Genomic DNA, 22326 nt, shown 5'->3' with positions numbered 1-22326 from the left:
CTATGTTGCATGTGTGGATCGCGATCAAAAAAAAAAAAAAAGAAGTGATTCCTTTCATCCGTGCCCTATTTATCGGCTACATTTGGGGTAAGGGTAATAATATTTTTGTACACTTGATTCTTTACTAAGCAACGCTTCCCTTCTTTCAGAGTTCCATGGCGAGAGTGAACACAGGAAGAAGCCTGGGAAGTTTAAACCCATGAAGGTTTTGAAAAGGCTGAGCAATAAAGGCGACATGGCAAAGAGCCCGAGTTCACGGAAAGAGAAAAGCTGAGCATGATACATAAATGGACATTTAAAGATAAGAGCCTTTCATCTCGAACTCTGCAAATTGGCTGTGTAAAAACTGACACCCTGAACACAGCCAGTTCTCATTATAACTTTGTACATCCAGTGCAGTGTCATTAATTAATGAGCAACACAAGCCTAATAATGGCTTTTACCCCATACCTTTTAATTAGTAAATACAAAAAACAAGAGTAACTTAACCTATACAATTAATCAGCCAAGACATGTTTGATTTCTGCCATTTACATGCACTGGAGCATGTGTTTGGTGGTCTGGGAAAACCCTTCTCATAGTGAAAACTGACATTTTCTGCTGTATGTAGTTTTGAAAACTCGAGATAACTAGATATTGAAATATGTTTTTGTTTTGCATGTATCTGAACCACAAGTAGTTATAGCAATTAAATTAGCCGACATGCGACAAGTTCTCCCAAACTACCACACTGAACTATTGCTTTACAATTGGAACATTAAGTCTTTTTGTTGAGAAGCAAAAATGCAAGAATGGAAAAAAAATTAAGCAAGAATGGTTGTAATCGGGAAGAGGTGTAAAGTTCTGTTTGCTCATTCATGCATTTTAGGTACTTAACTAATCTCTTAGTGTGTTAGGGTGCTGTGTAAAGTATACTCATGCATTTAGGATGTCTACCTAGATTTTAAATAAATAAATGGTAAAAAAAAAAAAAAAAAGAGAAAAAGTATTCGGGTTGGGGAATAGGTGGACGAGCAGAAGCTGCAGGCTTTTAAAACTTGTACAATGGTGCTTGAAAGTTTGTGAACCCTTTTTTTATGTTTTCCATATTTCTGCATAAATATGACCTAAAACATCCTCAGATTTTAAATCCTAAAAGTAGTTGGAGAGAACCCAATTAAGCAAATGAGAAAATTATTATACTTTCACTTTTACTTACTGAGGCAATATTACATAGCGGTGAGTGGTAAAAGTATGTGAACCTTTTCTTGCAATCTGGTGCAATCTGGTGTGACTAAAGATTTCTGGTAACTACTGATCAGTCTTGCACGTCGGCTTAGAGGAATTTTAGCCCATTCCTCAGAACAGCTTCAACTCTGGGATTTTGGTGTTTCCTCTGTTGGTCTGCAGCGCATTTATTTATATATATTTTTTAATCTTAGCGGTTCTACAAAGCGCTTTACACTGTTTCTCATTCACACACACACACCAATGGTAGCAGAGCTGCCATGCAAGGTGCCTGCCATCGGGAGCAACTTGGAGTTCAGGACACTTGCCCAAGGACACTTCGGCATGGAGTCATGCATGCCGGGAATTGAACCATCAACCCTACGATTAGTGGATAACCTGCTCTGCCACCTGAGCCACAGCCGCCCTGCTTGCTTCAGGTCCTTCCACAAGGTCAGGACTTTGACTTGACCATTCCCAAACATTAACTTTATTCTTCTTTAACCATTCTTTGCTAAAATGACTTGTGTGCTTAGGGTCGCTGTCTTGCTGCATGACCCGCTTTCTCTTGAGATTCAGTTCATGAACAGATGTCCTGACATTTTCCTTAAGAATTCACTGTTCCATCAACGATGGCAAGTGATCCTGGCCCAGATGCAGCAAAACAGGCCCAAACCATGATACTACCAACAGCATGTTTCACAGATGGGATAAGGTTCTTATGCTGGAACGCAGTGTTTTTCCTTTCTCCAAACATAACACTTCTCATTTAAACCAAAAATTCTAATTTGGTCTCATCCATCCACAAAACATTTTTCTAATATCCTTCTGGCTTGCCCCGTGATCTTTAACAAACTGAAGAAGGGCATCAGTGTTCTTTTTGGAGAGCAGTGGCTTTCTCCTCGCAACCCTACCCTGCACACCACTGTTGTTCAGTGTTCTCCTGATGGTTAATATTAGCCAATGTGAGAGAGGCCTTTAGTTGCTTAGAAGTCACCCTGGTTGTGAAGATCAGACTTTGATAGATCCCTGTTCTTTAAATAAAACAGGGCTCTCGCTCACACCATTGATTGAAAACATCTAAATTCACCTTCAAATTAAATGCTAATACTAGAGGTTCACATACTTATACCACTCACAGATATGTAATATTGGATCATTTTCCTCAATAGATAAATGACAAAGTATAACGTTTTTGTCTCATTTGTTTAATTGGGTTCTGTATCTACTTTCAGGACTTGTGTGAAAATATGATGTTCTAGGTCATATTTATGCAGAAATGTAGAAAATTCTTAAGGGTTCACACACTTTCAATCACTACTGTATACATGTGCTAGGGGGAGGGAAGGTTACTAACATATCTGATGCAACTCTCATGCCGAGTGTGCTTCCTCAGTGTAGTTTTCCCAGCAGCATGGGTGGTATTATCAAAATGTCTCTGGCTAGGAAGAGAGTGATGACAGTTGTGTTCAGTTGAGGTCACGTGACTACAATGTGCATCATGTACCCGGAAAAATAGCCTACCCAGTGCAAGGAAAGGAAGACATCGATATTCATGGATATTAACGCTAATAATGCTCTTGTAATGCTTACTACAGCATTTACAGTCAGTTTCATGTCTGGTTATATTAAACTGAGTTCTAGCTGTGTCTAATGTAAAAAGAGGCCACAGTTTCTTAAATGAATTAAAACTAGCTATTTCTTTAACATTAAAAAGACAACCTTTACAAGCTGACAAACCTTTTCAATGTAGGAATATTTTATTACCGTGTGTTATTAACCCGAAATCGCTCACCATTTTTAGGAAGCCCTGTAAAAGCTAAAGTTGCAATACCATGTTTAATCCATACTCTTTGAAACGCCTTTGCTTGTTTTGAGTGGAATGTTAGTGTGAGCTTCAGTTTTAATTTTGAGAGCCCTGAACTGGGCATCTGTCTAAAAGTGTACTGTTGGTTATGTATTTATAAAGAAAGTCTGTCTGCTATTGTGTTAACATCCTCACTCTGTCCTTTCTTGAGTCAATGTGCCTCTAAATGGAGAAAAAAAAAAAACCATGGGCTTTTGTTGTATAAACGTGTGTTTTAAAAACAGGCAAACATTATTTTGGGAGGTGAAGAGGAATTAAAAGGATTATTGTAACTAAATCAACAGCAACATGGGTATGAACGTAATGTCTGAATTTTACCTCAGTGAAATAAATGGTTCATCATTCAAGCAATACAATAAACAGCATACATGACATGAAATCTTGTACTGTCTTCAACTCTTAAATAGGCAGTATTGCAATGTTTGTTTGTCGCATCGGTCGATATGTTAACGGATGAATACAATGTCTTTCCTCACTGCTGCTCTTCACCTTTCACCTTTCGTTCCTCTTTCATCCTTATCGCCTCGCTACGCGTCCTGTCAATCAGCTCAAGCTCTCGGATTTTCTGTGAAAGACAGACAGAACACACACACATAATAAAAGTGTTCATTTCTTGCTGGGTACGTATATATGTACATGCTGCATTACCTGAGATATCTCCGTGTTAATGATGTGATGGTACTGGCGTCCTCTTCCAAGAGCATTCATCTCATCCAAAAACTGCCTTCTCTCCTCAATCTCATCAAGAACTGTACAGGATGGATACAATAGGAGCTGTGTCTTAAATTACATCTAAATAGTTTGAACACCAGACATTTTTAGAGACAACTGGCAATTAATATCAAGAAATTTCCAAGTCAAACGGTTTAAGATTAAAAACACTCATAAATATGTATTGTACTGCTAGTCTTACCCTCCTGGAACCTGTCTTTCTCAGTGTCCTCCGTTCTGTTAGCAGGCCTTGTGTGGGACGGCGATGGCTGCATCTCCTCGTGGCCTGTAGCGAGGATGTTCTGCAGCCTGCGCTTCTCTTTTTCCAGGTCTCCTTCGGCCAGAGACATCAGGTAGACGAGTGTTATTTATCTTAAAGCATATGCTTGAGTAACTACAGGGAAACTAATAGCACAGTGTATGAGGTGAGGAGCAGAAATTGTGCTCCGGACATAAAGTCTTTTCTATTTCAAATCCAGAGTAAGAACAGATATTTTAAAAGTTTGAAAACACAATTAAATGATTTTCTTTGGGAAAGTAACCATAGCACTGACGATTAAGAAGGATCACAGATAAAATGCTGCTGCTTGCTCGCTCTGTCGCTATCTTTTGTTTTTTGTTGTTGTAATTTTCCCATATGATAAATGTAGATGATTTAGTGTCTCTAATTTGCTTCTATCCCTTCGTGGCTTGAGACCCCTGTCACGGTGAAGGGGCTTGTATATTTTGATTAAGCTCAGGGCTATGTTACTAGGAGCTTAATGCTCCTAATATCAGGCCCAAGCTTGGTGAACAGATCAGAGGGGAGATTTTAGAAAACAGCGATTCTAGACACCACTATGAAATACACAAATGAAGAATTAGGATTCCACCCCTAGAGATAGGACTGGGGGTGGAGTCTGCAGGTGGTCATCAGGCCACCCACATAACCTGAAATGGCAATATGGAACCATCTAGTGGACTCCCCACCTAGATGAAAGGTGGGAGTCAGGTGCAATGCATGCCTGGTGTCAGACATGTCATGGACAGGATTTGGGAATGTTTAAATGGTTATATATTCATGAATCTGATCTTTAAATGTTGAAACTGTAAGAATAGTTGATGCATACGTGTGATGCTGGGCCGAAATCTCTCACGCGTATAGCTGTCCCCGGCGCAGCATTTCTCCGCGCTGCGTCTCTGTGGTCTGGATGAGAGAACTGGGCCTTTACTGACTCTTAGCTGTGGCTCTGCAGGTGCCGTAGATGACGTGGGGTTACAGCTCAGCGGTAAGACACCACCTTCTGGCACACCAACAGAATGGGAACTGGTTTAGAAAAATGCACGCTAATTTGGATTCCAGCATTTCCATAGTAATAAAAAAAAAAAAACGCTGCGATTTGAACTACAGCCAGGACTACTGTCAGACCTGCTGTTGTTTAAGGAATAAAACACTTAGGGGAGTGTTGTTATAGGAAAAGCTTCATAGATGGTATGGTGTGACGATACCTCAGCAATTTGCCAGCAATTACATTTAAAATAAAAAATAATAAAAAAAAACCTTAATGAATGACACACTGTGCTTTTTAACCATTTATACTTACATTTAATACTGTGGAACGTCTGTTAAACAAGTTCCAGTTATCACTTACATTATACTGTAACAGCTATAAACAGTTCTTCCCTTACCAGCCTCTCTTCTTTCTTTTTTTCCTCTCAAAGATAATAAGACAAAATTTTTTAAATAATGCAGCTTATGTTACGTTACTGAAAAGCATCCTGTAAAGCTGGAAGTCCACTGTCCTGAAGACTCTCCCATGCCGAAACACTTACTACCTATTACAAAGCGCTGACACTGACTCCTTTCATAAATGTTAAATGAAATATCCTTACAGAAATATGCGTCATTGACTCTTATATGATTATAACGATAACATATTAGAACGAACGCATTAATACAAACCTGTGACTTGAATTACAGCCAGCACTGCTGTCTACTGTGACAGCTTCTACCCAAATCATTGAGATCTCAAGAGTGTTGTGGTATAAAACTTAGTAACATTGAAAATATTACTCCAACTGATGAAGGCTTCTGATTCGTACACAAATCTGTGTGTGTACCTCACACAAGCCCTGTAATTAATAAAGGTGAACAATAGTCAAAGGTGAAGCTGATGAGGACTTTTGAAGAACATGTAAAGCTTACTCTTCAGCTGTTTGTTGATCTGTCTCTGCTGAAAGTTGGTGAGCCGTGATTCTTGCATCATCACTGCGGACAGCAATCAATCAATCAATCATTCAATCAATCAATCAAAAAATCAAAAGGCAGACCAGCTCACACAAACACACCTTGCATTAACTCCTGAGTGTCCTTGCTGTACTTGAATCGTGGACAGTTCCACAGTCCCTTATTGCTGTTTCTCCCATGCGCTGTCACACTCTCCTCCATCTTTTGGATCACAGATAGGAAAACAAAACAAAGCAAAAACCCCAACAATTAATCCTAATCTGGATGCAGATATTGTTGACTATTGATGATTAGCAAATTTTATAACTTAAAAAAACTCTTTACAACGCTGTTCACTGGCATACACGCAGCTTGACAAAAAACATTAAGATTAACATCAACCTCAGCAGATAACAGAATAAACTGGTTAGAAAAGTAAACATGACAAAAAGTATTTAAGGTATACTCAGCCAAACATACGATTTCGTTTGTCACACCAGCATAGTAACTTCCGGTGAAGTTGCTATGGATACAAGAATACATTCCATTTATGAGGACCGCCACCAGATGGCGACAAACAAAAGAAATCTTACCCAGTAGACATATAAAACATAGGGTGAATTTGGCTAAAGCGGGACACTTCATAATATTAAAAATACTATTTTTTTTTCTCTCACCCCTAGGTCATTTAATCTAACAGGACACCTTTACTGAAAGCTTAAGATCTCACTTACACTATTCACAAACAAAAATCAAGAAATACCAAACACAAGTAGAATCTTTGCTGTCAAAATAGGGCTAAAAATCAAGACAGATGCTTGTAATTTAATGAACGTTTCATTATAATGAATTTTTCCCTGCAATATTTAATGTTTAATTGACTGGATGCCGAAACTTCTGCGTTGTAAAATTTACTTCCGGTGTAAAAATTTTTTTTTAACAGTGCAGAGATTACAAACTGCAGTTTTATCATCATTCCACACAAGAGACATCATCTTTACACACAGCATGAAATCGATGTGTTTTCGCGTCCTCTTTTGATTGACAGGCCATAATCGACCCTGATTTTCGGATGTTTTTTTGATGGTTTCTGCATCATCTATGGGATGCAGTGGAGAAGACTGTCGATGCTCTAGTGTGGAAGAACTTAAGGATTTTTTGGTTGAAACTTGGAGGAAACTTCCACCTCAACTGTTACAGAAGTTGGCTGATTCTGTGTCCAGAAGTTATATGAAATTAACAATGGCAAATGAAATACTAAAACACTAACTTATCTTTAATGAGGCCACTTCTGATTGGCTAATTGGGCCCAATTTGGACATTTTCACTTAGGGGTGTACTCACTTTTGTTGGCAGCGGTTTAGACATTAATGGCTGTGTGTTGAGTTATTTTGAGGGGACAGCAAATTTACACTGTTACACAAGCTGTACACTCACTACTTTACATTGTAGCAAAGTGTCATTTCTTCAGTGTTGTCACATGAAAAGATATAATCAGATATTTACAAAAATATGAGGGGTGTACTCACTTTTGTGAGATACTGTAATTGGACCATAATCTGCATGCACCCAAAATGTGTATCCTTGAGGGTACCAATGGCTATATAATATGTTAGCTAAACATTTTCCAAATGGAATTTATCAATCTTTAAGACAGTCATATATTATCTCACTAACAACACACTTTCCTGTGTCACACAGAAGAGCCAGAGAGAAATCCCATGCTACTGGGAAAACCAGAAAGAGGGTTGCCAAAAACAGGACTGTGCTTTTAAGCACACGAAGCCACAATCCATCAGATGGCATCCTGTTTTCCCAGCCAAAAGTAAAAACAAAGGTAGTCATTCTTGCATGTGACAGTTATTTCTCATCTTGATAGTTATTTTCTGAAATATTCGTTAGATCCAATGTATCTCTTGTACAGATGATGGGATTGAGGTCTTTATCAAAGCATTTTGAGAAGTTTAAGCTGGAGGACAGTGTGAAGACCCGTATAAGAACAGCTGGTAAGTTGGCAAAATATATATAAAGTCATTTATGTTCTCGTGGAATATCTATTCCATTGCTTAATACATAAATAAACAGTGTGTGTCAAAACTGGAAAACCTTGATAGAATGATAGAGCAGTTAAACTGGCGCTGAAAAGGAAATTGTTTAAACCTCCACAAAATATCCATTTTTAGGCCAGTGTCACGCGTGAGGTTTTTCCAGACCCAGGGATGTTTGCTCTGAGAGGAAACTTTTGGAGGAGATATTTGATGGCGTGTCGGAGCTGTTTCCAGAGAACCAATCCCTGGTCCACTTGAAAATTGTGGTCTAGTACAAACCCTGGTGTGTTAATCATCATGTGGGGAATACCTATACATCCATAAATTTTCTGTATCGCATATTCTACACAGGGCTGAGGGGAGCTTGGAGCCTTTCCCAGGGGACTCGGGGCACAAGGTGGGGACACGCTGTATGGGTTGCCAGCCTATCGCAAGGCACAAATACACACCCTTTCACACACCACAGACAATTTTGAAATGCCAATCAGAGTAAAGCTCATGTCTTTTGACTGGGGGGGGGGGGGGCAGAGTACCCAGAGGAAACCCCTAAATCACGGGGGAGAACATGCAAACTCCATGCACACAGGGCGGAAGCAAATGTGCTAAGCACTAAGCCAGGGAATACATGTTTCGAAAGGAATTCTTCTATGTCAAAGCAGACTTGCAATCTTTCCCCCAGTCAAGTCCAGAATCCGTACTGGGTGTGGAGTCAAGTATTTGGGGCCAAGTGTGTTAAAACACCCTTAGTTATCTGCAATGCAATAATTCATTTCGCATTTGTGTCCTACTTTACAAGGTCTCCTGCTTTTGAGGACCTGACATAGTCTATCAGTAACGCAGGCACCTTCTGGTGTGAGACTTTCCAGGAAGAGAAAGAAGCATCTGCTCAGCTGATGAGTTAACCTAGATGAGTGTTAAGGTGACGCATTGAGTTCAACTACAGGGGTCATATTCATGAAACTGAAGTGAATCTGAATCATTACCAAACACGCCAAAACTAAATTTAGTTGTGTGTGTGAAGTAGTGACCCTGTATATGGTGCACAGTGGCTGAAACATGAAGCCAAATTGTTTCGCTTCCCTTCTAGTTTCACCATCTTTAAGTGAGGAGATCAGACACCATCCACTTTAAGATGGATAACTACAAGTAAAATTGCATTCTTATATTTTCTGGAAGTTCCTATGATTTGTTCCTGCAGGGGTTAGGGTACAATACAGTTGCAGTCAAAATTATTCAACCCCATTGCAAATCAGCTTTATTGTCAAAATTTACAATTTCAGCTGTTTGCAATGAACAAATCAAACAAAAGCCATTGAAAGAGTTCAACACAACGAATGCTTCAAGTGGTTTCCCCAAATTCAACTGAAAATGCAATAATGACTTCTCCAGTTTCAAAAATATTCAACCCCCTGAATAGAATCAGTCACAACAGCACAAATATGCAAAACAGGTGTTTTTGTTGTGCTTGAGCTGGAACACAAATACCTGAACTGGCTAGGGGTAGAAAATGTATGAAATACCTGGACGGGGCAGAAAAAGGAAGCTATCAATGACTGCAACCAGATTTCTGAGAAGGCAGGTTGTGAAAAACCCTCGAGTGACTGCAAAAGACCTGCAGCAAGATTTGGTGACAACAGGTACCGAGGTTTCAGTGAGTACAGTAAGACGTATACTAAACGCAGAAGGTTCCCATGCCAGAACTCCAAGATGTACACCATTACCGACCCAAAAGCATAAGAAAAGGTGGCTCAAAATCATATAAATAAGACACACAAGTTTTGGGATTCTGTTCTGTGGAGCGATGAAACAAACCTGGAACTTTTTGGCATGATGGATCAGCGGTATGTCTGGAGGAAGAACAATGAAGAAAGAACACTATGTCCACAGTCAAGCATGGTGGTGGCTCGGTGATGCTCTGGGGCTGCTTTGCATCCTCTGGCACTGGAAACCTGCAGCGTGTGGAAGGCAAGATGGATTCATTGAAGTATCAGGAAATCCTCGGAGAAAACGTCATGCCGTCCGTGAGGAAGCGGAAGCTTGGGTGTCATAGGATCTTCCAACAAGACAATGATCCCAAGCATACCTCAAATTCCACCAAGGCTTGGTTGCAGAAGAAGTCCTGGAAGATTCTACAGGGCCATCACAGTCACCTGACTTGAACCCCATAGAAAATCTCTGGTGGGATTTGAAGAAGGCGGTTGCAGCACGCAAACCCAAGAATATTACTGACCTGGAGGCCAGTGCTCATGAGGAACGGGTTAAGATTCCTCAGGAACGCGGCCAGAAGCTCTGCATCTCATTTGCAGCAGGTCATAACAGAAAAAGGATGATCTACTAAGTACTAAAGATGCTTGCCATGAAGGGGTTGAATAATTTTGAGACTGGAGAAATCATTACAAGTTGCATTTTCAGTTGAATTTGGGGAAACCACTTGAAGCATTCTTTGTGTTGAACTCTTTCAGTGGCTTTTGTTTGATTTGTTCATTGCAAACAGCTGAAAGTCTGTACATTTTTACAATAAACCTGAATTGCAATGGGGGTTGAATAATTTTGATTGCAACTGTATATAGAATTGTCTCAAAACCACTATCTGAGCATCAGCTCTCAGTGACTGTAGCAGTGTTTGTCATTAAAAAAAAACTAAATGATTATGATTTGTGGATTTTTTTTGTCATGCACTGAAGCTAGTCTAACTGACAGAAATTTTCTTTTGTAACTCAGTCTCTTAACATTTTGTGAAGACTTGTTTTGACACTTCTGATTATTCATGTTCTCTACACATTTACAAATTATTAGTAGTTATTTAGTATTAATTGTCATTGAAAAATCTGTTAGAAATCTGTGCTGATTCAGAAAAGGTGGAATCTCTGCTGGGAGTCTGATCAGAATGTCAGTGCAAGGTTAGCAGGTTTGAGAAAGAACCAGCTGGATCCTCAATTAAAAATAAAACTTGTTTAATAAGGTAAGGTGCTGTAAATAGGCACAAACAAAGAAGGCAAAGAACGACGCATTATAAACCTAATAATGTACACTAATATACAGATCCAAATACTAACATATATGCAATCAAATGTGTAAAATGAAAGTAAATTTCTAAATACATAAAATATGCCAAGTATTAATAACCCTTCACTTTAGCTTTCTCTAAAACAAGAACAGAATCTCAAGTAAGCTGATTTAGAACTGCTTTATAACAATCAGCTTCTGTTAATCACTTTACAAAACTGAGAGTTGATTGGTGAAAATGTTCGTAAAACCTTTAGCACTGATAGCATCCTTTTGCTAACATTAGCAAGCTGTATTTCTGGTTAAATGAGAGCTGAGTTCGTGAGAATAATGAGTTTTTGCTTGTTCAGTGTCAAATGTAGTTGACAGTGAAGTGGCAGTCAGAGCTAGATACTACCAGACAATGAGCAGGAGCGAAGAACCACACAGGTTAAACTGTTCTAGCATTTCTGTTGCTTTCCAGTGTGCAGTCCCTAAAAAAATGTGGATTTTTGATACTGAATTTTATACTGGACCTGAATGGTTGAGAACAGATCTGGTTTGTTAGAGGAATGCACTGAAATGGAAGTCACCTGTCTGGCTAGTTTAAGTGGGGCTATTTCAAATAAGCCTTTCTAAAAATGTTTTTTATTTGATTTAAACCTTGCTTAATACAATAGTATACAAGACATTTAATTACATCCACAATCCCAAGAAGCAATTCCCATTCATTTAAAAAAGGGAAAATGTATAAATAAAATGAATAGCATCTATGAGTGGTGCTTTCAGCTTAAACATTTGGAGGCACTGATTGTGCTTAATGACAATTTGCATATATTTTAGAAATAGTATTATAGAAAAAAGTTTAAATTATAATTAGTTTTGTTGCACTAATCATTAACGGCAATAATTTTGCCCATTCTATTGATGAGACCTTCATGAGAAAATTCTGCAAGAGCAAAGAAAATGCTCGACTCGAGGGTGCACTTCTGCCAAACTAAATGCTCGATCACATTTAGACATCACTAATAGGCTTCTTTCTGGTGTGCATCTCAGATGCACTTTAACACACAGAGCAGCAGTACGGCTTTTCCCCAGTGTGTATCCCCTGGTACAGCTTAAGGTGGCTGGTTGTTGTGAATCCTTTGCTGGCAGGCGGGGTGGCTGTAAGGCTTCTGTCCAGTGTGCATTAGTTTGTACACTGTAAGATGCTATGACTGATTCAGAGCTGCATCGAGAGTAGATGTGTTGTACCGTTTTCCACAGAGATCACAGTGGAAAGGCTTCTCTCCTCTGTGCGTTCTTTGGTGGACTATAAGAACTGAACAGTGAAGAAATGTCTTCTCACATTGAGAGCACTTGTAAGGCTCTACTCGGGTGTGCACCCTTTGGTGCCACCGCAGTTGTGATCCTTGTGAAACGGTTTTTCTCACTATGTGCACTGGTAAGGCTTCTCTGCAGCGTGCACTCTGTTGTCTACACAGTTTTTATTGTTGTGAAAACTCTTTTCCAAACCGTGTCTAATAGTAATGCTTCTCTTCTGTATGCACTTTTTGATGTCTTCCAAAAGCAAATGAACTTCTGAAACTCCTACTGCACCGGCTGCACTGATACACCCTTCGTCCCTTACAAAGTGCATTACGGTTGCCTGAAAGACGTAATGCGTCGACGCTCTTCCCAAACGTAACTTTTCTGGGGGTCTTTCTTTTGATCGTTTGTTCTTGTGAGGTACTTTTATCCTCTTCATCCTCAGAAGATGACTGTCTGGACTTGCCTGCAATTTCATGAGAGAAAAAATTACAAATTTTCTTCAAAACGAGATCAGGTTGCTAAAGCAAAATTGGACAATAGCAGTATGTGTTTAAGAAAACGTAATAGACGACATTCAATGAAATAAAGGAAGTGTTTAAAAAAAAAAAAAAAAAAAAGTGTTCTGTGTTCTTATCTTATCTGCCCAAGTTCATAAAAAATTGTCCAATATTTATATTTACAAGTCAAATATAGACTCCTTAATTGGCTAATGTCTACTATGTTGTTCCAATTATCATCAAGTCATTCTTAAACAAAAACCCAAATATTAGCCCAAATATAATAAGAAATAATAATTGTTAAAATATGTGCGGACGACAAACACAAGATGAATGGTCAGAAAAAGCTCCCGGACTCCCACGGGTTAGAAACTGTATGACTCATGAGATATGGTTAAAATAGGCTCTCAATATAATTCATTCTAATTTGATTGGTGCATGCACACTACTCTGTTTTTTGTTCTTTTTAAAACAATTTTTGTGTTAGATGTTTATTTTATGATTACTTTGTCTGGGCCAGTTAAAAAAAAAAACAAACAAAAAAAAATTTTTTAGATTTCCAAATCTTTTTTTGGAACTAATATTTTCAACTAATATTAAATGTTACAGAAAAATGTTGATTGGATAATCATTTCAGTAAAGAAGGCAGCATATTATGTAATAGAACACTTTTTAGACCCCCCCCCCCCCCAAAAAAAAAAAAAAAAAAACCAACAACAACAAACAAACAAAAAAACAAAAAACAACTGCTGGCTGTCAGGGACGAAAGCAAAAAAATCTTCAAAAACAGAAGCATGTGCAACAATCAAAGTCTCCAGAAGAATTGTGGCAGATTCACCAAGACGCTTAGAAGTATTTAAAAAAAATAAAATAATAAAAAATCTACCCAATTTCCTTAAAAACTGTTTTAATATACCTATAAAAATACCCATAATTCAATTCTCCTCAGTCAGCCAAATGTTTTGATGCGTCACATCTATACTGTGGTAGATTTCTGTTTCCAGCTATTTTGGGGGTTAATGTGCACCTGACCGCTTTAAAATACCCACAATGCAATTTGCTGCTCTTTGTAGAGTTTTTTTTTTTAATGTATAAAATGGTTAACTGCATTACTTTTGAAGGCATCTCTGTTTTACAACAATTATTTACATGTGCCTAATACTTCTGCACAGCACTCGATGTATTTGTAAATTGTATTTTAAAAATGTGTTAGAGTACAAATAGTGAGCTAAACAATGTCTTCTGGGCCAAGTGTGACAACTTTTAGGACAATCATAAACTACAGGATAATTCTAGGGAATAAGCTTTGTTTACAGTTTTTGTTGAATTGTTTAACCACTATATACTCACTGGAAGGAATAAAATCATTGTTCTTGGATTCATGATCATAAGTCTCATCTTCTGGTTTACCCTCAGCTGTTGCTTTTCTGTTTTGTAATTTGCTGCAATCCTCCAGCCTGACTGAACTCATCTTTAATTGAGCCTGTAATGTTTGCTGGCCTCCATCAAACCTGCTGGATTTACCTGAAAAACATTTTCAAAAGAAGAAACGGTTGCTAAAGCAATATCACCTTTTACCAAGTTTACCACGAAACTGGACATTTCATTCACAAACTATAGCTTATTTAGTCCATGTGGTCACCACCCTAACGTATCATTGGACTGTATCAGTTGCCCAAAACCCTGGATGCTGTATCAGTTGCCCAAAACCCTGGATGCTGTATCAGTGGCCTTGATTTGCCAAGTGGATCATGCTGTAGTAAACCACACAGAACCCACCCAGGGTTTGCCGGCAACACGCCTGAAAACCTCACCTGTTAGACAGTTACGACATCAGATCAGTGGGCCCTGATGACCTTGTTGCAGGAGTACAGACTCTAATTCCACCAGCCCTGCCAATTTCATACCCTGAGAAAGTTGCTGGTTCTGACTAAAGAACTTCGTTCCCTCTTGAACTGATTAAAAAAGTACACCCTGTCATTCAGAACAAGGTGTTTTCTTGTTGATATTAGAAAACTGAAATGATTATCGAAATGGTTCTTTCCCTTTTGCATGTCAAAGTTGTCCGACATTAATGCCGTGCAGCCACAAGACTGCGTCACTCGGTGAACCCACACATTTATAAATTTCCATGTTCGCACTTCCGGAGAACAGGGATTCTTCTTGTTGTTTGCCTTCCTGGAACAGGCATACCAGTTCAGGGTTCTGCCCGTGGGGCTACAGACAGCTCAAAGGGTATTCTTGACATGCATGCAGGCTACCTTGTCAATCATAAGACTACCCTGTCTATCCTCATGAGCCTTGGAATTTGTAACGCAGTACGGCAGTGGTTTTCTTCCTACCCGGAGGGACGCTCATATCAGGTGACATGGAGAGGATCCACACCTACTCCACAAGGCTCAGTGCTGGGTTCCTCTTCTGTTCTCTTTTTATACCCGCTCTCTTGGTGATGTTATATCCTCGCATGGGTTTCCATACCATTGCTATGCCACTGACACTCAACTCATCTTCTCCTTTCCTCCTTCCGACACAAATGCACGGATCTCAGCATGTCTGGCAGACATCTCATCAGGGCTAGCAGCTCACCAGCTCAAACTCAAACTTGCCCGGAGACACATCTCTTTGTCAAGATCTTTGTGATCTACCTGGACAACTTATAGAACTCACCACCTGGCACTGCATGAAACCTTTCGGTAGCCAAGGACAACCAACTTTGCCAAAAAAAAAAAAAAAAGTGCAAGGATCTAACTTGGCTTCCAACGCACTCTACATACTTTAAAAAATCACGACCACTTACATTCACATCCAAAGCACAACAATTATATACTCACTGGAAGAAATAAAATCGCTGTTTTTGTTTTCATGTTCATAAGCTCTGCCCTCTGGTTTGCCCTCAGCTGTTGCTTTTCTGCTTAGTATTTTTCCACAATCCACCAGTCTCACCAAACTCATCTTTAACTGAGTGTGCAGTGTTTGCTGGTCTCCATGAAACCTGTTGGATTTATCTGGACCTTGGAAACACAAAGAAAACATCTTCAAAACAAGAAAGGTTTGCTAAATATATAAATATATATTTTTGGAGTTTATTAAGGGTTGTGAAAACTAGACATGCGTTCACAATGTGTTCTTCACCCTAACATTTCATTAAAGTGTATTAGCTGTACAGTCTGGTCTGTCAAAAATATCGTAGTACATGACCTCTAGATGTTATTTGTTGAATATTGTTCATATAAATGGAGCAGAAATGTAATCTTTTTTTTTTTTTTTTTAAGAGCTGTTGATGGTTTGAGTAACAGGTGATCAAGTTCATAGTGAGGTTTCTTGGGAAGTAATCAGTTTGCTGATTATTGTAATCTACAGTGCCCTCCACTAATATTGGAACCCTTGGTAAATATGAGCAAAGAAGGCTGTGAGAAATTATCATTTAAACTTTTGATCTTTTGTTAACAAAAATTCACAAAAATACTCTGCTCTCATGGATATCATACAATTAGAGCTGCAACAACTAATCAATAAAATTGATTATGAAAATCGTTGTCATTATCGATTAGTTGGTCTGTGCGCGGCGCGGGGGAGATTTACTCCCTACGTTACTTCTGCTCCGAAAACACGCTTCAGAGAGTAAATACTAACGTTGTGTCCCAAATGAAGCACTGTACACTTACACTATGCACTACCGTCTAATATATCACTAGCGGGTTTTTTTTTACTAACCGGAAGTATAAGCCACTTCCTAGTTGACGACACGCCAGCATTAGAAGACACCCAGAGTCACCAACAATGACTTTCTTCAGTTTACTGTTTATGTCAGCGTTAACTTCTATTCCAAACATGACGTCAGTCACCATTAGACGGAGGCGGAATCATCACGTGACTGAGGAAGAAAGTCCTCTAAGGCAGGGGGGCATTTTATATTAAACACCGCAGAGATCAACCAGTGCTGCATGAGGACAAAGTTATGTTTATATCCAAAATGCTCCACTGTGTGTAAGGGGCAGGGGAAACTGGTGCAAGCCGCTTAAAAGGTTTAGTTTAATTTAAGTTTATTGTCATTATATGCTGCAGTGTAAATTCTGTTGTTTATTATAACGGAAGTGATGTGTTAGTAACTAGGCCGCATTGCTGATCACGCACAGTGTAGACGCACTGATACACAGTGAGAGCGCGAGTAAGATCTGTAATGTCTAATTAAAATACTGTGATCAAAGTAAACACAAGTAAAATAATATGTCTAAAGGCAGTGAGTAACAAACCACAAAGTGCAGTGAAAGTGAATTTGGGCTGCAACTAACGTTTATTTTCATAATCGATTAGTTGGCAGATTATTTATTATTATTAATTGATTAATCGGATGGGGGGGCGGGGCTTTCAGGTTAGTAAAAAACTAATGTGTTCCATTTGAGACGATATTGCCTTTCTAAAATTCATACACTAGACCAGTGGTTCTCAACCTTTTGTGAGCTTTGGACCCCTAGAATATTTCGAATCCACAAGGACCCCCTCACTCCACAACAATTACAGACTATATATTTAACAGTCATTTCTATATATGCTGCTTTATTTTATTAATATTTAACATTAATAATATTAACATTAAAATTGAATCAAAACATTTCATGATTTTATTTTTTACATTTTATTGTTGGTGTGACATTTAATTTGACTCTCTGAATTATCCTTTGTTTATTTTATCCATCAGTGCGACACTTGAACTTGTCTACCACTCATAGGTTACCAGAGGTACCACTTTATACATTTAACAAAAAAAAAAAAAAAAAAAAAAAAATATATATATATATATATATATATATATATATATATATATTATTTAAACATTTTTAAAACTTTCCTACAGACCCCCTGCAATTACACCACTGACCACTAGGGGTCCGCAGACCCCGGTTGAGAAACACTGCACTATACGGTAGAGTACATAATGCATAGTGTAAGTGTGTAGTACTTCATTTGGAACACAACTTTAGTATTTACTCTCAGAGGCATGTTTTCAGAACAGAAGTAACGTAATGAGTAAATCTCCCCTGTGCCGCGCACAGACCAACTAATCAATAATGAGATTCGTTGACAACGATTTTCATAATCGATTATTATCGATTAGTTGTTGCAGCTCTACAGTGAATTTTTATTATTAATTTAGGACTGTAGATTAATTCAGTGCTTTTTGTGCATCCATAAAAATAATGCATAAATACTTATATACAATATGAACTATATTAATCTGTAAAAAATAATCGGCCAACTAATCAATTACGAAAATAATCGTTAGTTGCAGCCCTACAATACAGCTGCAAACAACACAGGTTTATCCAAAAAACTATCTTTGTTAAATATAGATGTGCAGCAATTATTGGCACCCTTTTAGTCAATACTTTGTGCTACCTCCCTTTGCAAAGATAACAGCTCTGAGTCTTCTATAATACATGATGAGGTTGGAGAATACATGGCAAGGGATCTGAAACCATTCCTCCATACAGAATCTCTCCAGATCCTTCACATTTCAAGGTCCATGCTGGTGGACTCTCCTCTTCAGTTCACCCCATAGGTTTTCTATTGGTTTCAAGTAAGGGGACTGGGATGGCCATGGCAGGACCTTGATTTTGTGGACAGTAAACCATTTTTTGTTTTTTGTTTAATGTATGTTTTGGATCATTGTCCCATTTTAAGCTTTCAGGCAGAGGCAGTCAGGTTTTCATTAAATATCTGTTGATATTTGATAGAGTCCATGATGCCATGTATCTTAACAAAATGTCCAGGTCCTCTGGTAGAAAAACAATCCCAAGACATTAAAGAGTCACCACAATATTTAACCGTGGGCATGAGGTACTTTTCCATATGGCTACCTCGCTGTGTGTGCCTAACCACCTCTGGTGTTTATTGCCAAAAAGCTCTATTTTGGTTTCATCTGACCATAGAACCCGATCCCATTTGAAGTTCCAGTAGTTTCTGGCAAACTGAAGACGCTTGACTTTGTTTTTGAATGAGAGTAGAGGCTTTTTTCTTGAAACCCTTCTAAACAACTTGTGGTGATGTAGGTGATTCGGATTGTAGTTTTGGAGACTTTCTGACCCCAAGACACAACTAACTTCTGCAATTCTCCAGTTGTGATCCTTGGAGATTTTTTGGCCACTTGAACTTCCTCTTCCCAGTGCATTAGGACTTTACAGATACACGAGGTGCCAGTGGCAGTTTGATTCATAACATTTCCAATTAACTGGAACTTCTTAATTATTGCCCTGATGGTGGAAATGGGCATTTTCAATGCTTGTGCGATTTTCTTATAACCACTTCCCATTTTGTGCACATCACAGCTATATTCCTTGGTCTTACCCATTGTTATGAATGACTAAGGGAATTTGGCCTGTGTGTTACCTCATATTTATACCCCTGTGAAACAGGAAGTAATGGTTGAACAATTTCCTGTTCCTAGTCACCCAGGTGTACTAAAAAAAATGTAAAATATAAATGGGAATATACTTCAAACATATTTTTCTCAGATGAATTCATAGGGCTTCCAATAATTGTGGCACACATATTTATCAAAGGTATAAACCTGTGTTGTGTTTGCAATTGTTTGATATCCATGAGAGCAGAGCATTTTGAGAATTTATTTTAACAAGTCAAAAGTTTAAACAATACAGACAACTTTTCACAGACTTCTTTGCTCATATTTACCAAGGGTGCCAATATTAGTGGAGGTCAGTGTAGCTTCACTTACAATGCGCTCTCCACATACTTTAGGAAATTATGACCATATGCCTTCAGATACACAAGACAGCCATTATATACTCACTGTTGTAGTCGTGATGATAAGCCTTGTCGTCTAGTTTGTCCTCAGCTGTTGCTTTTCTGCTTTGAAATTTTCCACAATCCACCAGTCTCACCAAACCTATCTTCAATTGAGTGTGCAGTGTTTGCTGGTCTCCATCAAACCTGCTGGATTTATCTGGAATAGACAAAGACAAAGTAAACAAATTCAATACAAGAAAATGTTGCTAAAGCAAAGCTGTCATCAAAGTTCACAGAACTTGCCTACATGATCTCGAAATGTTGTTGCTGATGAGGTTTGCATAAATGCAAGCTTGATGGTTTGTGTAACAGACCGGCAATTTTGCAGCAAGGCTTCTTGAGACAGAATCAATTTGTCAAATTTTGTCACAATTGTCCAATAATAAGTTTGGTGCATGCCTAATGAATACCATGTTGCTGATGGTGTTTTCTGAGTACCAGTCTTCCAAGATCATAGTGAGGTTAGAATGAATTAATTTGCCAAAAGCCAACATCTAACTTCAGTTACAATGCACTCTCCACATACTACTAACTACTACAACAACACGGTGTCCCAAAAGTCTCCATACATAGAGGGAATTAACACTTTATAGCAAAATGTCTTCCAAAATAGCTCATACTTTGTTTATATTATACATATATTTTTTCAGATAGCCTTTAAGAACGCCTTTGCCAAAAAGAGAACGTATTGATATCATTCTCATAGCTGGATCGGGAAGCTGACACGAGGCTGCGATGGACTTTAACAGGAAACATGGCAAGCACATCACTCACACACACACACACACACGACACTCAGTGTGTTTACATGGACAACAATAATCCACTATGAACCCGATTAAGATGATACTCTGATTAAGAAACTACCATGTAAACAGCAATTTTTAATTACCTTAATCCGATTAAGGTCATACTCGAAGTAAACACAAATCGAAGTAAGACATGTGGAATACTCTTTTTTTAGTCGCATTATGGACGTGTATTACAGACATGTACACACCTTAATCACATTATTAACGTCGTGTGGGAGTTTTCACCGCATTTTGCGACAGGACACGATCACACACGGCAGTGCTCAACCGTTTTACGGCAAACAAGAGAGCACGTCTGTGTCCCAAACCGCATACTTGCCTACTACAGGCCTGTAGTAGGAGAAATACATGCATCTCGGTTACTATACAGTAGGTAAGTACTTTTGCACGTACAGCATGACAAATAATTAACCGCACTTGAAGCATTCGTAAAAGTTAAAAATAAAAACACCCAAAACTATATATACGGTACCATATTGAAGACGAACTGTATGTTAATACGTGAAATTCTGGAGGGACGTCGGACAGCGTAGCGCGGTGACGTAATGACGTGTGCTGTTAATCTAATTATGTTCTATAACATGTAAAACGAGTACATGAAAGGAGTATTCTAAAAGCGACTCATGTAAACACCTTAATCACAATATTATCTTACTCAGAGTAAGGTCAATAATTAGATTACTGCTGTCCATGTAAACGTAGTCAGTGTTGCCAAACTTATTAACAAATTCAAAAAGACTTGAAATGTTGCGGAACAACCGAGAAGTGGACGTCCACGAACATCCAATGAGGAAGGCACAACCGACACGGTGCTGGCAAACACAGTCCCCTATTTATGTTGACTTTTGGGACACCCTGTATAAACATTTGCATTCGTGTCCATAACACAGCCACCATATAGCCTAATTATCGGCAGACATAAAGTCGCGGTTGTTGTATTTATGATCATAAGTCACATCTTTTGGCTCACCCTCAGCTTTTGCTTTTCTGTAATCCACCAGTCTCACCGAACTCATCTTTAATTGAGCCTGCAGTGTCTCCTGGTCTCCATCAAACATGCTGGATTCACCTGGAACTTAGAAACACAAAGACACCATAAAAGGTCAAACAAAAGGTTTTCTAAAGCAAAACTACACTCATACTGAGATATGTATATGTGTAATATCATCATGCTCAGCTTTCTAATCATAATTACCTCCAGTGGGAAGATTTTCTTCTGATGTTATGTTTGAATTCAGACCCTGTGTTTTTCTGATATCCACCAGTTTCACTGCACACGTCTTTAACACCGTCTGATCTGTGTGCTGCGGTTCGCCATTACACCACAAGTTAAGCCTGGGCACATCCTCCACGTTCTGCAGCTGCATTTCCAGCCTTATCTCTGCTTCTGGCACGTCTGGCCTTGAGACAAACACGAAGCTTATGATAAAAGAAAGTTGTAAATAGACAGTTCGGCGCTTCCGGCACCACTTGAACTCGTGTAAGTAACTTCCTGAAGAAGAAAGGAAAAAAAAAACACCTGTGAAAATCTAACCTGTTTTTACGACGTGCCTCTCCTCTTTTGACCTGGTAAACACAGACGCGGAACCAAAAGACTCTCTCACATTTCGATTCCGTTTGCGCCCAGTAACAATAGGCAAATTAGCTGGTTTTACTTCCGGGTGAATTTCGGAAGGGTTTTGTCAAAATGAAAGTCTTACAGCGCAAATTAAAAAATAACAATTAAAACAAATTAAGACACATAATAAATAGATATGGTTTAAGGAAAATAATATCAACATTTACTAAAAACAAAACCCCGATAAAAACTAATGAATTAATTAATACATTTATATAAACCCATATAAATAGTCAAAATAAATAAATTAACTTTACATGA

General features: G+C 38.5%; 3 protein-coding genes and 1 long non-coding RNA gene across 12 annotated transcripts in view; 2 read left to right on the top strand and 2 right to left on the bottom strand.

Annotated features, from left to right (window-relative positions):
- Window positions 1-2748, top strand: part of micall1a (MICAL-like 1a) — a 29524-nt gene extending 26776 nt beyond the window's left edge. For both annotated transcript variants that reach the window (XM_053637286.1, XM_053637285.1), the window contains exon 16: window positions 150-2748. In XM_053637286.1, the coding sequence (XP_053493261.1) occupies window positions 150-274 (125 nt within the window). In that variant the 3' untranslated portion in view covers window positions 275-2748. The remainder of the gene's footprint in view (window positions 1-149) is intronic.
- A 620-nt stretch (window positions 2749-3368) lies between these two features.
- Window positions 3369-6521, bottom strand: c12h22orf23 (chromosome 12 C22orf23 homolog). Of its 5 annotated transcripts, none has more exons than XM_053637301.1 (7): window positions 6471-6521; window positions 6113-6212; window positions 5970-6032; window positions 4894-5064; window positions 3987-4118; window positions 3722-3822; window positions 3369-3638 (listed from the first exon to the last, which is right to left on the bottom strand). In XM_053637301.1, exons 2-7 carry the CDS (start codon window positions 6210-6212, stop codon window positions 3546-3548), a joined length of 660 nt encoding a protein of 219 aa, XP_053493276.1. In that variant the 5' UTR covers window positions 6471-6521; the 3' UTR covers window positions 3369-3545. The 5 variants fall into 5 exon arrangements, with proteins under 5 accessions (XP_053493276.1, XP_053493275.1, XP_053493278.1 ...); XM_053637300.1 differs by having other exon boundaries at window positions 4894-5067; window positions 6471-6519; XM_053637303.1 differs by having other exon boundaries at window positions 4894-5067; window positions 6450-6487.
- A 2-nt stretch (window positions 6522-6523) lies between these two features.
- Window positions 6524-10781, top strand: LOC128615329 (uncharacterized). Of its 3 annotated transcripts, none has more exons than XR_008387185.1 (4): window positions 6524-7827; window positions 7915-7996; window positions 8174-8435; window positions 8835-10781. It is a non-coding gene; the product is annotated as an uncharacterized LOC128615329 (long non-coding RNA). The 3 variants fall into 3 exon arrangements; XR_008387184.1 differs by having other exon boundaries at window positions 6540-7827; window positions 8174-8321; XR_008387183.1 differs by having other exon boundaries at window positions 6541-7827; window positions 8174-10781.
- A 194-nt stretch (window positions 10782-10975) lies between these two features.
- On the bottom strand, window positions 10976-22158 carry LOC128615322 (zinc finger protein 165). 2 transcript variants are annotated; one of them, XM_053637296.1, is made up of 7 exons: window positions 21982-22158; window positions 21643-21866; window positions 21418-21522; window positions 19640-19792; window positions 15663-15842; window positions 14182-14355; window positions 10976-12797 (listed from the first exon to the last, which is right to left on the bottom strand). In XM_053637296.1, exons 2-7 carry the CDS (start codon window positions 21812-21814, stop codon window positions 12544-12546), a joined length of 1038 nt encoding a protein of 345 aa, XP_053493271.1. In that variant the 5' UTR covers window positions 21815-21866; window positions 21982-22158; the 3' UTR covers window positions 10976-12543. The 2 variants fall into 2 exon arrangements, with proteins under 2 accessions (XP_053493271.1, XP_053493272.1); XM_053637297.1 differs by having other exon boundaries at window positions 21643-21848.
- Window positions 22159-22326: the final 168 nt, after the last annotated feature.

This window comes from Ictalurus furcatus, chromosome 12 (genome assembly GCF_023375685.1).
Source record: "Ictalurus furcatus strain D&B chromosome 12, Billie_1.0, whole genome shotgun sequence".
In the NCBI taxonomy this organism is placed as follows: domain Eukaryota; kingdom Metazoa; phylum Chordata; class Actinopteri; order Siluriformes; family Ictaluridae; genus Ictalurus; species Ictalurus furcatus.
Note: the sequence above shows the minus strand (reverse complement) of the source record. Positions and strands in the feature narration are given on the sequence as shown.

Bases quoted from the DNA above. Each gene is read 5' to 3' on its own strand.
- c12h22orf23 (XM_053637302.1), bottom strand. The intron at 6,033-6,112 runs GTGTGTTTGTGT...TGCTGTCCGCAG, and splicing joins CACTCAGGAGTTAATGCAAG to TGATGATGCAAGAATCACGG. The intron at 3,823-3,986 runs GTAAGACTAGCA...CATCCTGTACAG, and splicing joins GAAAGACAGGTTCCAGGAGG to TTCTTGATGAGATTGAGGAG.
- LOC128615322 (XM_053637296.1), bottom strand. From the start codon at position 21,814: ATGCAGCTGCAGAACGTGGAGGATGTGCCCAGGCTTAACTTGTGGTGT. The intron at 21,523-21,642 runs GTAATTATGATT...TGTGTTTCTAAG, and splicing joins AGAAAATCTTCCCACTGGAG to TTCCAGGTGAATCCAGCATG. The intron at 19,793-21,417 runs GTGAGCCAAAAG...TGTCTATTCCAG, and splicing joins CAGAAAAGCAAAAGCTGAGG to ATAAATCCAGCAGGTTTGAT.